Source organism: Thermothelomyces thermophilus, chromosome 4 (assembly GCF_000226095.1).
Source record: "Thermothelomyces thermophilus ATCC 42464 chromosome 4, complete sequence".
Classification (NCBI taxonomy): Eukaryota; Fungi; Ascomycota; class Sordariomycetes; order Sordariales; family Chaetomiaceae; genus Thermothelomyces; species Thermothelomyces thermophilus.
In genome coordinates, this window is record NC_016475.1 from 3066497 (window position 1) to 3079188 (window position 12692).

General features: G+C 56.5%; 4 protein-coding genes across 4 annotated transcripts; 1 reads left to right on the plus strand and 3 right to left on the minus strand.

The window, feature by feature from the left end:
- Positions 1 to 4: 4 nt before the first annotated feature.
- Positions 5 to 2058, minus strand: MYCTH_2307115 (uncharacterized protein). Its single transcript, XM_003664319.1, has 3 exons — positions 1618 to 2058; positions 1407 to 1556; positions 5 to 1332 (listed from the first exon to the last, which is right to left on the minus strand). Exons 1-3 carry the CDS (start codon positions 1644 to 1646, stop codon positions 345 to 347), a joined length of 1167 nt encoding a protein of 388 aa, XP_003664367.1. The 5' UTR covers positions 1647 to 2058; the 3' UTR covers positions 5 to 344.
- Positions 2059 to 4355: 2297 nt separating this feature from the next.
- On the plus strand, positions 4356 to 6280 carry MYCTH_2064631 (uncharacterized protein; the record flags this gene model as incomplete). The annotated part of the gene is made up of 5 exons (XM_003664320.1): positions 4356 to 4456; positions 4534 to 4661; positions 4749 to 5223; positions 5288 to 5844; positions 6021 to 6280. 5 exons carry the CDS (start codon positions 4356 to 4358, stop codon positions 6278 to 6280), a joined length of 1521 nt encoding a protein of 506 aa, XP_003664368.1.
- Positions 6281 to 7292: 1012 nt separating this feature from the next.
- On the minus strand, positions 7293 to 9223 carry MYCTH_111845 (uncharacterized protein). Its single transcript, XM_003664321.1, has 3 exons — positions 8976 to 9223; positions 8416 to 8914; positions 7293 to 8322 (listed from the first exon to the last, which is right to left on the minus strand). Exons 1-3 carry the CDS (start codon positions 9140 to 9142, stop codon positions 7726 to 7728), a joined length of 1263 nt encoding a protein of 420 aa, XP_003664369.1. The 5' UTR covers positions 9143 to 9223; the 3' UTR covers positions 7293 to 7725.
- A 1947-nt stretch (positions 9224 to 11170) lies between these two features.
- On the minus strand, positions 11171 to 12647 carry MYCTH_2307125 (uncharacterized protein). The gene is made up of 8 exons (XM_003664322.1): positions 12484 to 12647; positions 12373 to 12413; positions 12273 to 12288; positions 12153 to 12218; positions 11976 to 12090; positions 11848 to 11913; positions 11713 to 11791; positions 11171 to 11647 (listed from the first exon to the last, which is right to left on the minus strand). The coding sequence occupies exons 1-8, from the start codon at positions 12532 to 12534 to the stop codon at positions 11566 to 11568; spliced, it is 516 nt and encodes a 171-aa protein (XP_003664370.1). The 5' UTR covers positions 12535 to 12647; the 3' UTR covers positions 11171 to 11565.
- Positions 12648 to 12692: the final 45 nt, after the last annotated feature.

The window sequence follows — 12692 nt, forward strand, 5'->3', positions numbered from 1 at the left end:
GGGGGGGGGGGATGCCGCTGGCTGCTCGACAGCCTGTACATTATTATTGTATTATATAGAATCTCTCACGTCATCGGAGACCAGGAGTACTCCTCTTTGGAAATGGGATGGGAATCCAAAGGTTCCATACGGCTTCTTTGTTCACCGAGACAATTTGTTCGAACCCCAAGTTATGCGTATAACTCTGCCGTGTAATGAATCATAAAACAGAACGCCATCAGCCGAGCACCCCATCCCACACACACTCCAACCCAAGTCCCGAGAGGTCTACTGTGCCATAGAAACCATGCGAAATCAAAGGAACAGAAAAAGATCAGTCCAGGCAGGTACTATCGGATCTCAACTCACTTCTCCACCCCCGAGCTCCTTCCTCCCCCTTCCCCGCCACCCGTGCCCCAACCCCACGACATCCATCCCCCACCGCTTCGACCTCCAGCGGGCGTCTCGGGCGCGCCCCCAGCCCTCCTCCTCACGCCTGCCGGTGCGCTGCCCTCGTCCTCCTCCCCGCCGCTGGGCGCATCCAGCTTCTCAAAGTCCGGCTCGGACCGGCTCTTGCTCAGCCCGCTCCCCACGCTGAGCTCGCTGACCGACTTCCGCTTGTCGCCGTTCCCTCCGGCTCCTCCGCCACCAACAGCAGCAGCAGAAAGCTGCTCGGGTCCCTGCGCCTGCTGCTGCTGCTGCTGCTGCTGCTGCGCCTGCTGATGGGCGGCCGCCTCCTCCCGGTCCAGCGCCGACAGCACGATCCGCAGGCGCTCTCGCTGCGCCTGGATGAAGGAGACGCTGGCGGCGGCACCGGCTGCGCGGATCGATTCCGGAATAATGCTGCTAGTGCTGGTGCTGGTGCTGCTCGCGCCGGCTGGCGATTTGGACGAAGAAGAAGAAGAAGTAGCCGAGGCGGCGGCGCTGACCGCCGAAGACAGGAGGTTGAAGAAGTCGGTCGTAAGGCCGCCTCCCCCAGTTGCCTGCGCTTGTCCGCTAGCAGCTGCGCCTTGGCGGGTATTCCACCTCGTCGAGGGAAGGGTGAAGCGCGCGAGGAGGGATTGGGTGTATGACTGCGGGGTTTGCGGCTCCGGGGCGGCGGCGGCGGCCGGCTCTGCGGAGGGCGGCATGCCGAGGACGTTGGTCTTGAGCAGCTCGATGGCGCGGCTTAGGTAGGCAATGCCGGCACGGCGGAGGCGGTCGTGGGCCGAGGTGATGAGCTCCTCGATCGCTGTCTCGTTCTCTTCGAGGCAAGGGTGCAGGTATTCCTCATAGAATAGGCGCGCCCCTTGTGTTTGGGGAAGGACGAGGTAGAGGAGAAAGAGGAGGCGAATGTAGGCGTAGAAGGGAATCCTGGTGCTGTTGTTAGAGACCCGAACGTTCGTTTTTGTTTGGGCGGGAGCGGGCGGGAGCGGGCTGGAGCGTACCAGACCAGGAACCATTCTATCCACGACTCAACGAGAAGCGCGCAGGCTAGGACGACCCAGTACATGAGCCATGGCGTCAATTGGGCCGGGTCAGACGTCTTGAGGGCCTTGTAGCTCGCGAACAGTGGGAAGAGGAAGGACGTGATAGAGCTGTAGCAAACAGGCTGGGGGTCAGATCAGTTATCCACATGTCGAAGGTTCACACACGCACGAGAGCAGCTTAGCAAAGATGTCGAACATGGTGTCGGGCCTGTCGCAAGGCGCGACTTATCCATCAATGTCGGAGAGGCGCTGTCTGGGCAAGACGAAAATGAGCGGATGAACAGGTAAAAATAAAGGCCGCGTAGAATCGGCTCGAGATGGGCACCTCTCAGGATCAAACGGACCGATGTCCAAACAACAGACGAGGAGCAAGGATGATGAGCGCGGCACGGGAGCAGGCCACCTGACAGAACCTGGAACAGCGGCCTGAAATACGGAATGCCCCACCGATCAGGCTTTAAGAAACAACGAATGGGGCCTTCTTCCAACAGCCGAGATTGTTGCTCGACTTGAATCAGTGGCGTTGTTGCTGCAAATCAAGGTCGGCTCGGCCACATATTCCCAGAGTCGCAATTGTTGTTCGATATCAAAATCCGATGTCATGTAGTTCAGCACTTCGATTACACTAAGCCTGGGGTGGCTGCCTTGTGTTCCCAGCAAGCTCTGCCCCACGGACCCCACGGTCATCGACGTAATGCGGGGTCGGGCTGTCAAGTAACCACACACTCCACCCTTCAGTCCCCGTTTCATCCTCAGGCTCGGTTGATACCGTTGCACCGTCCGATCTACCGTACCTCAGCCTACTTGTTGCTACGCTTTTTAGGTTTTGTTTGCAGTATAGGGCCTGATTTGCGCTTGAATGCTCGGCGCTGCTTACTTGTCCGATGTTTGTCTAACATGATTGAAGGCTGATGCGTGGATGCTGCCTAATTTATGACGCGTTCGCTATTCGCTAACGGGCACGATGTGGCTTCTTGGAGTGGCTTCTTGGAGAAGTTCTTGTGTTCGAAACATCCAGTTGTGGAGGGTGTCCTGGCCGCCTTGTCATATTAGTCTAGTTGTGTCGTAAACCCGACCTGGGAGGACCAGGTATCGACGAAGACGGCCGCATCAAGGAAGTTGTGCGTAGAACTGGCCCACCCTAGGCTATATGTATTGTCTTGATTTCTCGCAAAGCATGTGATAGCTTAGTGTAGTGCGCATTGTTCGGTAGCTGCTCGAGTGCGTCGTTTATCGTTCTAGGTAGGAGAAGGCTGCTTGTTGGCTACGCGGGCAGCGAAAATAACAGCTCCCGGGACTATGGGCCAACTCTACTGCAACAACGAGGCGATAATGCTACTAGCCCTTTTACATGCAGCGTCCCAGTATGTGCCATGGCTTGTTCGCTTCAGGCCAGGGTGCCTTACGCGGAAGGGAGGTAGATCTGCCACCCAGGGTCCTATCTGGAGATTGCTACGCTTATGTGGTGGCATTCAACGTGACCTAGCCCTGTCCTGATCAATAATATGAGGGCACCGACGGTTGTGTCGGACATCAAGCCGAGAATGTCATCCGTGGAGTGGGAACTTCCAATATCAAGGGTGAGTACGAGAGAGGGGAAGAGAAGGAGAGGAAATGAGTGCTCGTTGACAGATGACGAGCCCCAGACCGGTCTTGGGCCTCCTGTTATGCCGGTGAAGTGACCCGAGACCGGGCTAGGGAGGTGCGGTGTTCTCGATATTTCTGAAAATACACTTAACACTACACTCCATTTGGCTCCTCGGTTTAACCCCCAAGCCTCAAGCCTCCCAAATTGCAGAAGCCGAACAGTCGGGTTCTGGAAAAGATGCCAAGATGTCACTAATGAAGTAGGAGACTTACACTAAAGATATCCACGCTCCTAGCGGGGTCCTGTCTGCGGGGTGGATCAAGCCCATTCCTATGTGGCAAAAAGTTGGGGTTGATGAGACCAGTGGAGGTTGCGGAAGGGCTTTCATGTGGAGCGCTCTGATTCCAAAACAAAGCTTGGAATCGAAGCCGGAATTGACCCCCGGCTGTTTTCGGGCCAGAACCGCGGGGACTGAAAGTTGGGGTAGGGCGCCAAGACCATCAAAACGTGGGGTAGCGCACCTGCTGTACGGATTACTCCGTACTTGGAGACAGCAGGTGGAGTCTTGCTTGGTTGACTGCCAGGCAGCTAGCTGGCCAGCGCTTTGCGCCACTATCATCTAGTGCAATCGACCAGAGTGCGTGCTAAACGCAAAGCAGCAACATGGCCGCGGCGGGGGGCCCGGCCACCTTCCGCGCGCCTTTGCCGGTGCGAGTCGTAGCGTACGGATTACTAACTTGGTAGCATGCGGCACGTACTGTATGTATGTATGTATGTATGTACATACATACATACATACAGTACATACTAGTAGGCAGATTACATAGTAGTGCAGCGTGCACTAGCAGCGTTTCACTCGCAACCCAAATGTGACCCTGGGGCTTGCCGACCCTGATTGCCGTGTGCACACCATCAACGGCCCCTGGTTCTCGCTCGACCACTGGGAAGGGGCAGGATTGGTTTGTGGGGGAGATAGCGTAGAGTCGACCGCGGTTCCCCATGGGGTTTGCAACGGGGATTGACTGAATCTGGAAAAAGGGCCTGGCTTGAGCGGAAGCAGACAAGGTTCGCCCACCATCACTAGGCGTCATCGCCATCGCCATCGCCCCGGGAGATCAACATGATAAAGGCTGCGTCGCTCACTCGCTCCTCGTCCAACTAAGAGAAGGTTCTCTGTCTGCTCTTCTCGCACGTCCACTCAGATTCGACAAGATACAGCAGCACATTCAAACAAACCAAACCGACGCCGCACCTCAAGACTCGGTCAACCTCCCACATTGTCGTTGTTCCTCCCGACCGCCATGGCCGACGAGAAGAGAATGGGCTCGTCGGACTCGGACAAGGCCGCAGTCCAACACAGTGAGACCTTGCCTGGTGTCTCCTCGACCGCCGCCGAGAGAGGCTTTGCGGCTACGGACCAGTAAGACGGCTCGCGCCTCACGGCGCCCTCCCCTTCCCGGCATCCCCACGATGCAGACACTGATCTGCTCGGCTCAGGAATGGCCAGCCCATCGTTCAGTTCGACCTTAAAGCCGAGGCCAGGCTCCGCCGGAAACTAGACTTGTTTATCGTCCCGACTGTGTCGCTCCTCTATCTGTTTTGCTTCATCGACAGAGCAAATATTGGTAAGAGGTCGCACGAACAAATCGCAACGCAGCCTTTGTCCCTGACTGTTTCGTGTCCATGACATGAAAAATTAAAATAAAAAAAAGGAAACGCCAGGATTGCCGGTCTGGAAAAGGACCTCAACTTGACGGGCTACGACTACAACGCGCTCCTCTCCGTCTTCTACATCTCGTACATCGTGTTCGAGATCCCGTCCAACATCGCGTGCAAATGGATCGGGCCGGGCTGGTTCATCCCGGCCATCTCCCTCGGCTTCGGTGTCGTCTCCTTGGCCACCGCCTTCGTGGACAACTTTGCCCAAGCGGCCGGCGTCCGTTTCCTCCTCGGCGTCTTCGAAGCCGGCATGATGCCCGGCATCGCCTACTACTTGTCTCGCTGGTATCGCCGCGCTGAGCTCACCTTCCGTCTGTCGCTCTACATCGTCATGGCACCCATGGCTGGCGCCTTTGGTGGTCTCCTGGCCTCGGGTATCCTCTCCCTCGATCACGTCGGCGGGGTTACCGGCTGGCGCATGATCTTTGTCGTCGAAGGCATCATCACCATCGGTCTCTCCGTGATCAGGTCCGTCATATGCTCAGGCTTTCTTCATATATGACTGACGGACTGACGTGCCGCGACTCACCAGCTTCATTACGCTCACCGACCGGCCCGAGACTGCACGGTGGCTCACCCAAGAGGAGAAGGACCTCGCCATCGCCCGCGTCAAGTCGGAGCGCGTCGCCACCACCGAGGTGCTCGACCGCATGGATACCAAGAAGCTCATCCAGGGCATCCTCAGCCCCGTCACGCTGGCCACCTCGTTCATGTTCCTGCTCAACAACATCACGGTCCAGGGCCTCGCCTTCTTCGCGCCCACCATCGTCCGCACCATCTACCCCGACAAGTCGACCGTGATGCAGCAGCTCTTCACGGTGCCGCCTTACGTCGTCGGCGGCTTCTTCACCCTCGCCCTGCCGCTCCTCAGCTGGTACCTCGACCGGCGCCAGATCATCATCCTCCTGAGCACCCCGCTCGTCATTGTCGGCTACAGCATGTTCCTCGGCACCACCAACCCCTCGGCCCGCTACGGCGCCACCTTCCTCCTCTCCAGCTCGCTGTTCGCCGTCGGCGCGCTGTCCAACTCCCAGGTCAGCGCCAACGTCGTGTCCGACACGGCGCGCAGCAGCGCCATCGGGTTGAACGGTAAGCCCACACTCCCCCCCCCCCAAAAAAAAAGGTCACCCTTTTCCCGCTCCCTTCCCGCCCACCTTCCCCTCTCCTCCCTCCCTCCTCTCTCTTTCCCTTCTTTCTTCCCAATATCTCGAGTCATCTCGTTCCGTCACTAAAACAGCGGGCGCGTCTGCGCTACACCATAACAGTCATGATGGGCAACGTGGGCGGCCTCATCGCCACCTGGAGCTACCTGCCCTGGGACGGCCCCAACTACAAGATCGGCAACGGCCTCAACCTGGCCGCCTGCTGCACCGTCCTCATCCTCTCGGCGGTCACGCTGCTCTGGATGAAGTGGGACAACCGGCGGCGCGAGGGCCGCAACGCCGAGGAGGAGCTCGCCGGCATGTCGAGGCAGGAGATTCAGGATCTGGATTGGAAGCATCCCGCTTTCCGCTGGAGGCCTTAAGAGCGGGCGGATGTGTTGGTTATTTTTTTTTTTTTTGTTTTTTTCCTTCGTCTTGTCTTGTCCGCATTCGGTAGAGGCGGGCAAGGAGCCCACTACGGCTCAGGGCTCCCCACCCGGGTCTCTGGGAGTGGTGTCGCGCTGTTTTGGTTAGAGTGGTTTATATAGTCTACGCACACAGGGCAGTTGCGCAAGCGATAGTCCTGGTTTACCCGAGCCAAAGACGTTGGTCCACCATGACATACGTAGTAGGGAATCTGACATTTGGTGTCGAGAGGTTTTGACGACGATCGTCCCGGTCCCAGCACCCACTGAACTGGCTACACTGTGAAGAGTTCCTGTTGCTCCAGCCCTGTTGCAACTTGGGGAAAGCCAAGCCTGCTCGCGATCGGACGAACGAGTAATGAATAATGCCAAACTTTTGTTGATCCACCCACCCCTCACTTTCTGCGGGTTGTTGCCGCTAAACTTCGCCACGGACTAGCTGACGTTGGTTACTATAGTATGTAGATAGGTCAGAAGGCGGTCTCGGGCCCTGAAATAGAATGTTTATCCCGCAGCCGGGCGGAAAAGTCTTTATCCGGGTTGTGACTTCGGCGAAGACCTCCTCTCCCTTCCCTGGCATGTCCTGTAGCCCACCTGCCACAGCGCACAAGTAGCCGTCGGGCTTGAACTGGGTTTCAGTAAAATATAGACTCGGAAGGAATGAGAAAAAAAGCTAAGGGGGAAAAAGAGAGAGGGGAAGAGATAAAAGAGAAAATATGCCTACGAACCAAGAAAGAAGGAGAAATAGGCAGCGGACATCATGAATCGTGAAAAATAGCAGAGCAATCGAATTGCAAGGAAAGGAAGAGAAAGAAAGAGCAGAGAGAAGCCTGCTGGGAGGTGAGAAGGGAACATTTAAAATTGATCTTGCTCGGCGACGGAATGCCGTCTGGCATGCTGCCTGCTGCTTTGCCCAGTCATTGTTAGCCGGGCCCGTCTTAGGTCATCTCGACTCTAACGGCATTCATTTACTATAAACCTGTTCATTTACTAGAGGATCAAATTCCAGATCGTGCCACTAGCAGTTCTGCGGCCATCCCGTCGCCTTGCATCATGCACAGCCGATTCAGATGTCCAGTACTGGCGTAGACTGACTATTCACCGGCACAAGGGCTGATGAAGCAATAAGAAGAAAGCAAAAATGGCTCGGTTGGTATCTCGTGAGGTCGCGATTCTCCGTCCACATGAGCTGATATGACGGAAAAACACAAAGCGCTGGCCTGATCATTACTTGAAATTTCCGTGAGTCACCCATTACCCTGACATTGCGCACCAATTCTTCCTTCCTTTCCTTGGCCGAAACGATCCATATTGACCCGCAAACCCTACCCACGCCGATCCATTTGTCCCGGCCGGGGGGGGGGAGGGTCGGCAATCTCGAGCCAACAACGCTGCTCTTCCATCTATTGTTGCTCTTGGTTCTGCTGCTGTTGCTGTTGGGGTTGCGGTTGGGGTTGCACTGGCTGTTGTTGTTGTTGTTGCTGCTGCTGCTGCTGCTGCTGCTGCTGTGGTTGCTGAGGCGGGTAGTAATAACCCTGAGGAGGCGGATACTGCTGTTGCATCGCCTGCTTCTGCTGCGCAACTTGCAGGTAGGCCGGCAGACCCTGCACCGGCTGTTGCGGCGGCGGCGGCGGCGGCGGCTGCTGCTGGTACTGCTGGTACTGCTGGGGCATAAACTGCTGCGGCGGCATCGGCTGCACTGGCATGACAGGGTACGCGGTGGGAATGATCACCATGGGCGGGTAGTTCCACTCCGGCGGAGGCTGTGACCAAAGGCCCTTGCGCTTGCGGATGCCGAGCGAGAAGAGCATGACGAGGATGACAAACATGGGGATGAAGTCGAAGATGGGGTTGACAATGTAACCGATGGCAGGGTCTCGTATGAGCTCGCCCGCGACCGCCAGGGCAGTATTGACGAGGAAGTAGTCGATGTAAATGGACATGCCGACGAGGTGGCGGACGAAATCAAGGATGGTGCACACCAAGAGGAGGATGGCGCCCTAGGAAAGGACCAGCAACCGGTCATCAGTAAGGGGGCAGGTAGCGGGGGCAAGCGACAGGCAAGCGACAGGCAAGGGAACTATTCGACATACACTGCGCAGTAGCGGGTGCCCCTTCGTTTTGTGGACGACGGAGGCGGCATAACCGAGTATGGGCAGGGTGGTTAGCCACATCAAGATGACGACGGCACCGCTAAAGCGGTACAGCCTGGCTAGGGCGCTGTAGAAGCCGAAGAGGTCGTCTTCAGCGTCTCCCCATGTACCATAGCGGGAGGCGAACGACTGGCCGAGGCCGAGCTCAGTGATGGCCAGGACGACGAGGACGAGGGCCCACGCCAGCACGACAGTGCGGCCGAGCTTGCGGCCGGGGCTGGGCTCGCTGGGGCCCTTCAGGCAGAAGATGTAGCCGCCAGCGATCTCGACCAATGTGACGAAGAGGAGAATACTGGCCAGGCGGTGGAAGAAGTCGGCTGTAGCGGATATGTGGCTGACTGCCCGATCGATTTGGTCGGCACGGCGTGATGAGATGGCAAAATATCCGTACTGTGAATAAACTTGCAACCCGCCGTATGCGACACGCAGCACCAGCGATCTATGGGCCGCGTGCTTGGTCAGTCGCCAGGTGCAGTGGACGAGGGGAGGAGTGCAATTACAGGATCCATAGCGGAAACACCGCTTTCATCCAAGTGAAGCCGACTCGCGCCGGGTCATGCTTCCTGCGCGCCTGGACAAGACTGACGATCCACAAGATAAACAGCGGTATAATGAATATACCGGACAGAACAACGAAGCCGATAATGGTGGCTCTGTAGTCCGACATGGTCGCTTTGTCGAGAGAAAATTGGCACCGAGGCTGGCTGGTTCCTCGAAGCTCAGCTCACGGCGGAGAGGCGGGGAGGAGAAAAAGAAAAGAAAAAAAAAAAAGAGGGTAAAAGAACGATAGTGTGAGGGACGAGCCGTTCGGGGGAGCAGGCTCTGATGAGGCTCTCAGCTGCCTGCTGCTTTGCTTGGCAAATGCGCCCAGCGCACGAGGGCGAAGATCTTCCCTGCAGAGTAAGAACGGCGCAATAAGACACCGCTATGCCCCAGTTTGTCCTAGCACCTACGGAGTACTACAGGGGAGGGGGAGGATCGCTTGCAAGAGACTAGTTACTGCGTAATCTATTCGTACACTAATCACATCTTGACTACTAAGTACTCTACTTGTAGTATACATGCTCGGCATGTGTGTACACAGCAATCCGTAGTGTATGAACGGATTACACACGCTATAGTACTACAAGGCAAGGAGTGTACATACCATAGTACGTAGTCCGTATAGGATAGGAATGTCCATTCGGAACGAAATATATGGTATATATGGTGCATGTGGTGGAACAAAGCGGCAGCGGTGGAAACCTGACTTCTGTCCAGTCGAGGTTCCTTTCTACTACGTGGCACGCACCTTCCGTAGGGTCAAACTTGTTCGATCATTTGCTGTTAAATTGCTGTTCCAATGCCCGCTGCCACAGATCCCAGCCTTGCTCGTCTATACATAGTAGTTATTCGCTGGTGGTGTTACGTTGGAGATGTCGAAAAAAGAAGTCCCCGGTTGAACAGGCCCGCTTTGGGCTGAGCCTTGCGCAGACTTGCTGTGGTGGACCGGGCCCCACTAGGGTTCCCGGCCCCACCGGGGTTGCAGCCACCCACATCTTCCCTGCAGGGTGGCTCTGGTCAGCCTCTTCCTTCTTCCTCCCTCATCACCACCGTAGCAGTTATACGAAGATCGTTGATTTCCGCATCCACCCATCCATCCACACTTGACGTGCCTGCAGTAGCCAAGACCCATGCGCCACAAGCTTGCACGGGATCTGACCAATGACTTGCCGTCCCAGCTGCACATTTCTGGAGCATGGAGGTCAAGGGCCCCAACAAACGGCCATGCCTACGAATAGGACGCCCGGCTATCTTGGGCTGGAGACTGGGATACACTAGGCTCGCCAAAGGTCGCTGCTGTTGAGGCTTTCCAGGCCAACATGGTTTAGTTAAAAGAAACCCGCAGCCGTCAACTCATTTGACACTGTCCAATGTTGAGCAGTCTGTTATTGGTTCACTCTGTACTCTCGGGTCGCAGCCATCTGCCGAGTACAGCAACTCACCACTGTTCCAGACAATGGGTACCGTGCCCCCCTTTGGGCAGGCTTATGAGTGACTGCTTGCTCCTCAATTTTAGGGCATGCCCGGAGTTTAACTTCGAAATACGGAGTACTACGACTGGTAGGCAAAGGTCAGTAAATCGGAAGCCACAGTGCCGTCAGCCGAATAGCTGGCTCTTGCCACTCCAAACATGAGGTCCCCCGTCCTTGCTTTCCCCGCCATGAACTCGGTAAGGCCTGGACAGCCCGGATGTTCCCTGGGCCTAAAACAACATACGAACCAACAGCTCCACAAGCAACTTCGGTATGAGATAATGCTGTTCGCCGCATTCCTCCACATCCTCCGCGGTTTGACCGTTGCCCTGTCTCTCCCCGCCGAGCAATCCAGTATTACGCCTGCCCGAACCCCATCCTGCAAGGTCGATCGGCGTCGACGTGTATACATCAACAGATGCGAGCCGATGTGGCGGGTTCGAATGGTATCCCAACCGGTCGACTAAAACCTTTACCGACTTTGCCATCCGCCCCGGCGACTTTGTCACCATGACCATGGTCGCGACTTTTGGCTCGGCCGCAGCGGGCGGGCAGATAGCGTCTCGCTGGCTGACCTGGCGCTGCTAACATGCGGGTTCAACGTGGAGCGGATCCTCCGGGATTTATGAACCAGTGACGGGGTGCCGCTCGTGGATTTTGGAACCATGTTCGATACCGACTCGGGCATCACGGGGGGCCGTTGAGGGGACCAGGCTTAAATGGGGTCAAGGAAAGCAACGGTGGAGGAGCCGTGATAGAGTGCGCCAAGCTCAGCGGAGATTGCATCAGTTGCGACTATCAGCAAGGTGCTGACGGTTGAACGGCGTTTCCAGTGTGATGCAGAGAGATGCCTAGGGTACCCATGGTGAAAGCTTTGACGGGAGTAACCATGCCGCGGAAGGACTTGTTGCTCATGCCTCAGATCTAACGAGTTGAAATCTTCTACCCTATGTACGCTGGAAATGGCCTGATTTCTCGGCGAGCGGCAGCGTTTTCAGCCCAAGAAAATCCAGTGCATGTTGAGCTCTCCGTTCGTTTGCGGGACTGGCGCATCCGCTCTGCTCCGGCGGCGCTCTTAATGCTCAGCATCATCGGCAATTGGGGCACCCTCAGGAGGAACGAAGGGTGTGCTGGCGGCAACAGCTTGGGCGACGAATCTGGTTCGTGTCAGCACGGCCAGGGCCTCTCCCCTGCTAGGTGCTACGGGGGGTGTTGCGCTTACTTTGTGTGGCTTCCTCTGGCAACTATGTTCCGATTCTTATCCCAGAATGTTACCGTGGTATACGCCAGCGTTTTTCCGACTGTGTGGCAGGCGTCAGCTTATGAAGGTCCGTAGTCTCGGTGAGGGGGTTGGTACTTCTGTCACAAACGGCCGTTCCCCTGAGCTTGTCATCCACCTTGCCGCCGCCGCTGATGTATGTGACTGAGAAAGAGTGTCAGTGTGAAGCTGCGGGACTCTGAGAACGAATACCACACAAGACTCACCGTTGAGGTCGGTCGAGACACCGGTGGCGTAGTACCCCTTGGAGGCCACGGCGAGCGAGCCCCCGAGGTCGACCAAGCTGGCGATGGTGCCGCCGTGGATGATCTTCAGCCGGTTCTGTAGGAAGAGTTTAGGCGAGCTCTCTCTTGCGGTTAACGTTGTACGGAAGGAGCACGCACCGTGTGCTCTTTGGCAATGTTGAGCTCGAAGTCCACGACACCTTCCGTGGCATTGGTGACGCGGAACTGCTAAGGTCAGCATTGCAATTGGGTATGAGCCGGCGGCTGTTGCTCGCTTACGTGTTTCCCAAGAAGCCTGGCGAAGTAGATGTCAGATTTGCGATCAGTTGCTGCCCATGTTTTGCATGTCGCTTTGGGAGGGGGGTTGCTCTCTGTTTACCGAGGCTCAAGTCCGGAATCGGCCATGAACGAGTTCATGACCTGCGAGTCCACAAGGAATTATCAGTATGTAATGGGCCAGCAAAGCTCGAGGGGAATACCAATTGCTTACCGTTCGGACGAATCTCAAAGGACTCAGCTTAGTGCCTGCGTTTGCTGCCATTTCCAGACTGCACCCCAACCAGAGGTCTACAGTAGTTCTAGGGGGGGTTTCGGCGGATAAGGATGCGGCCCCGTTCGTCTGAGCCGAATGACCGAAGTTACACTAGATTCGGGACTCGAGACCGGAACAGATCCCCACTGTGACGTTTTGCTGGAACC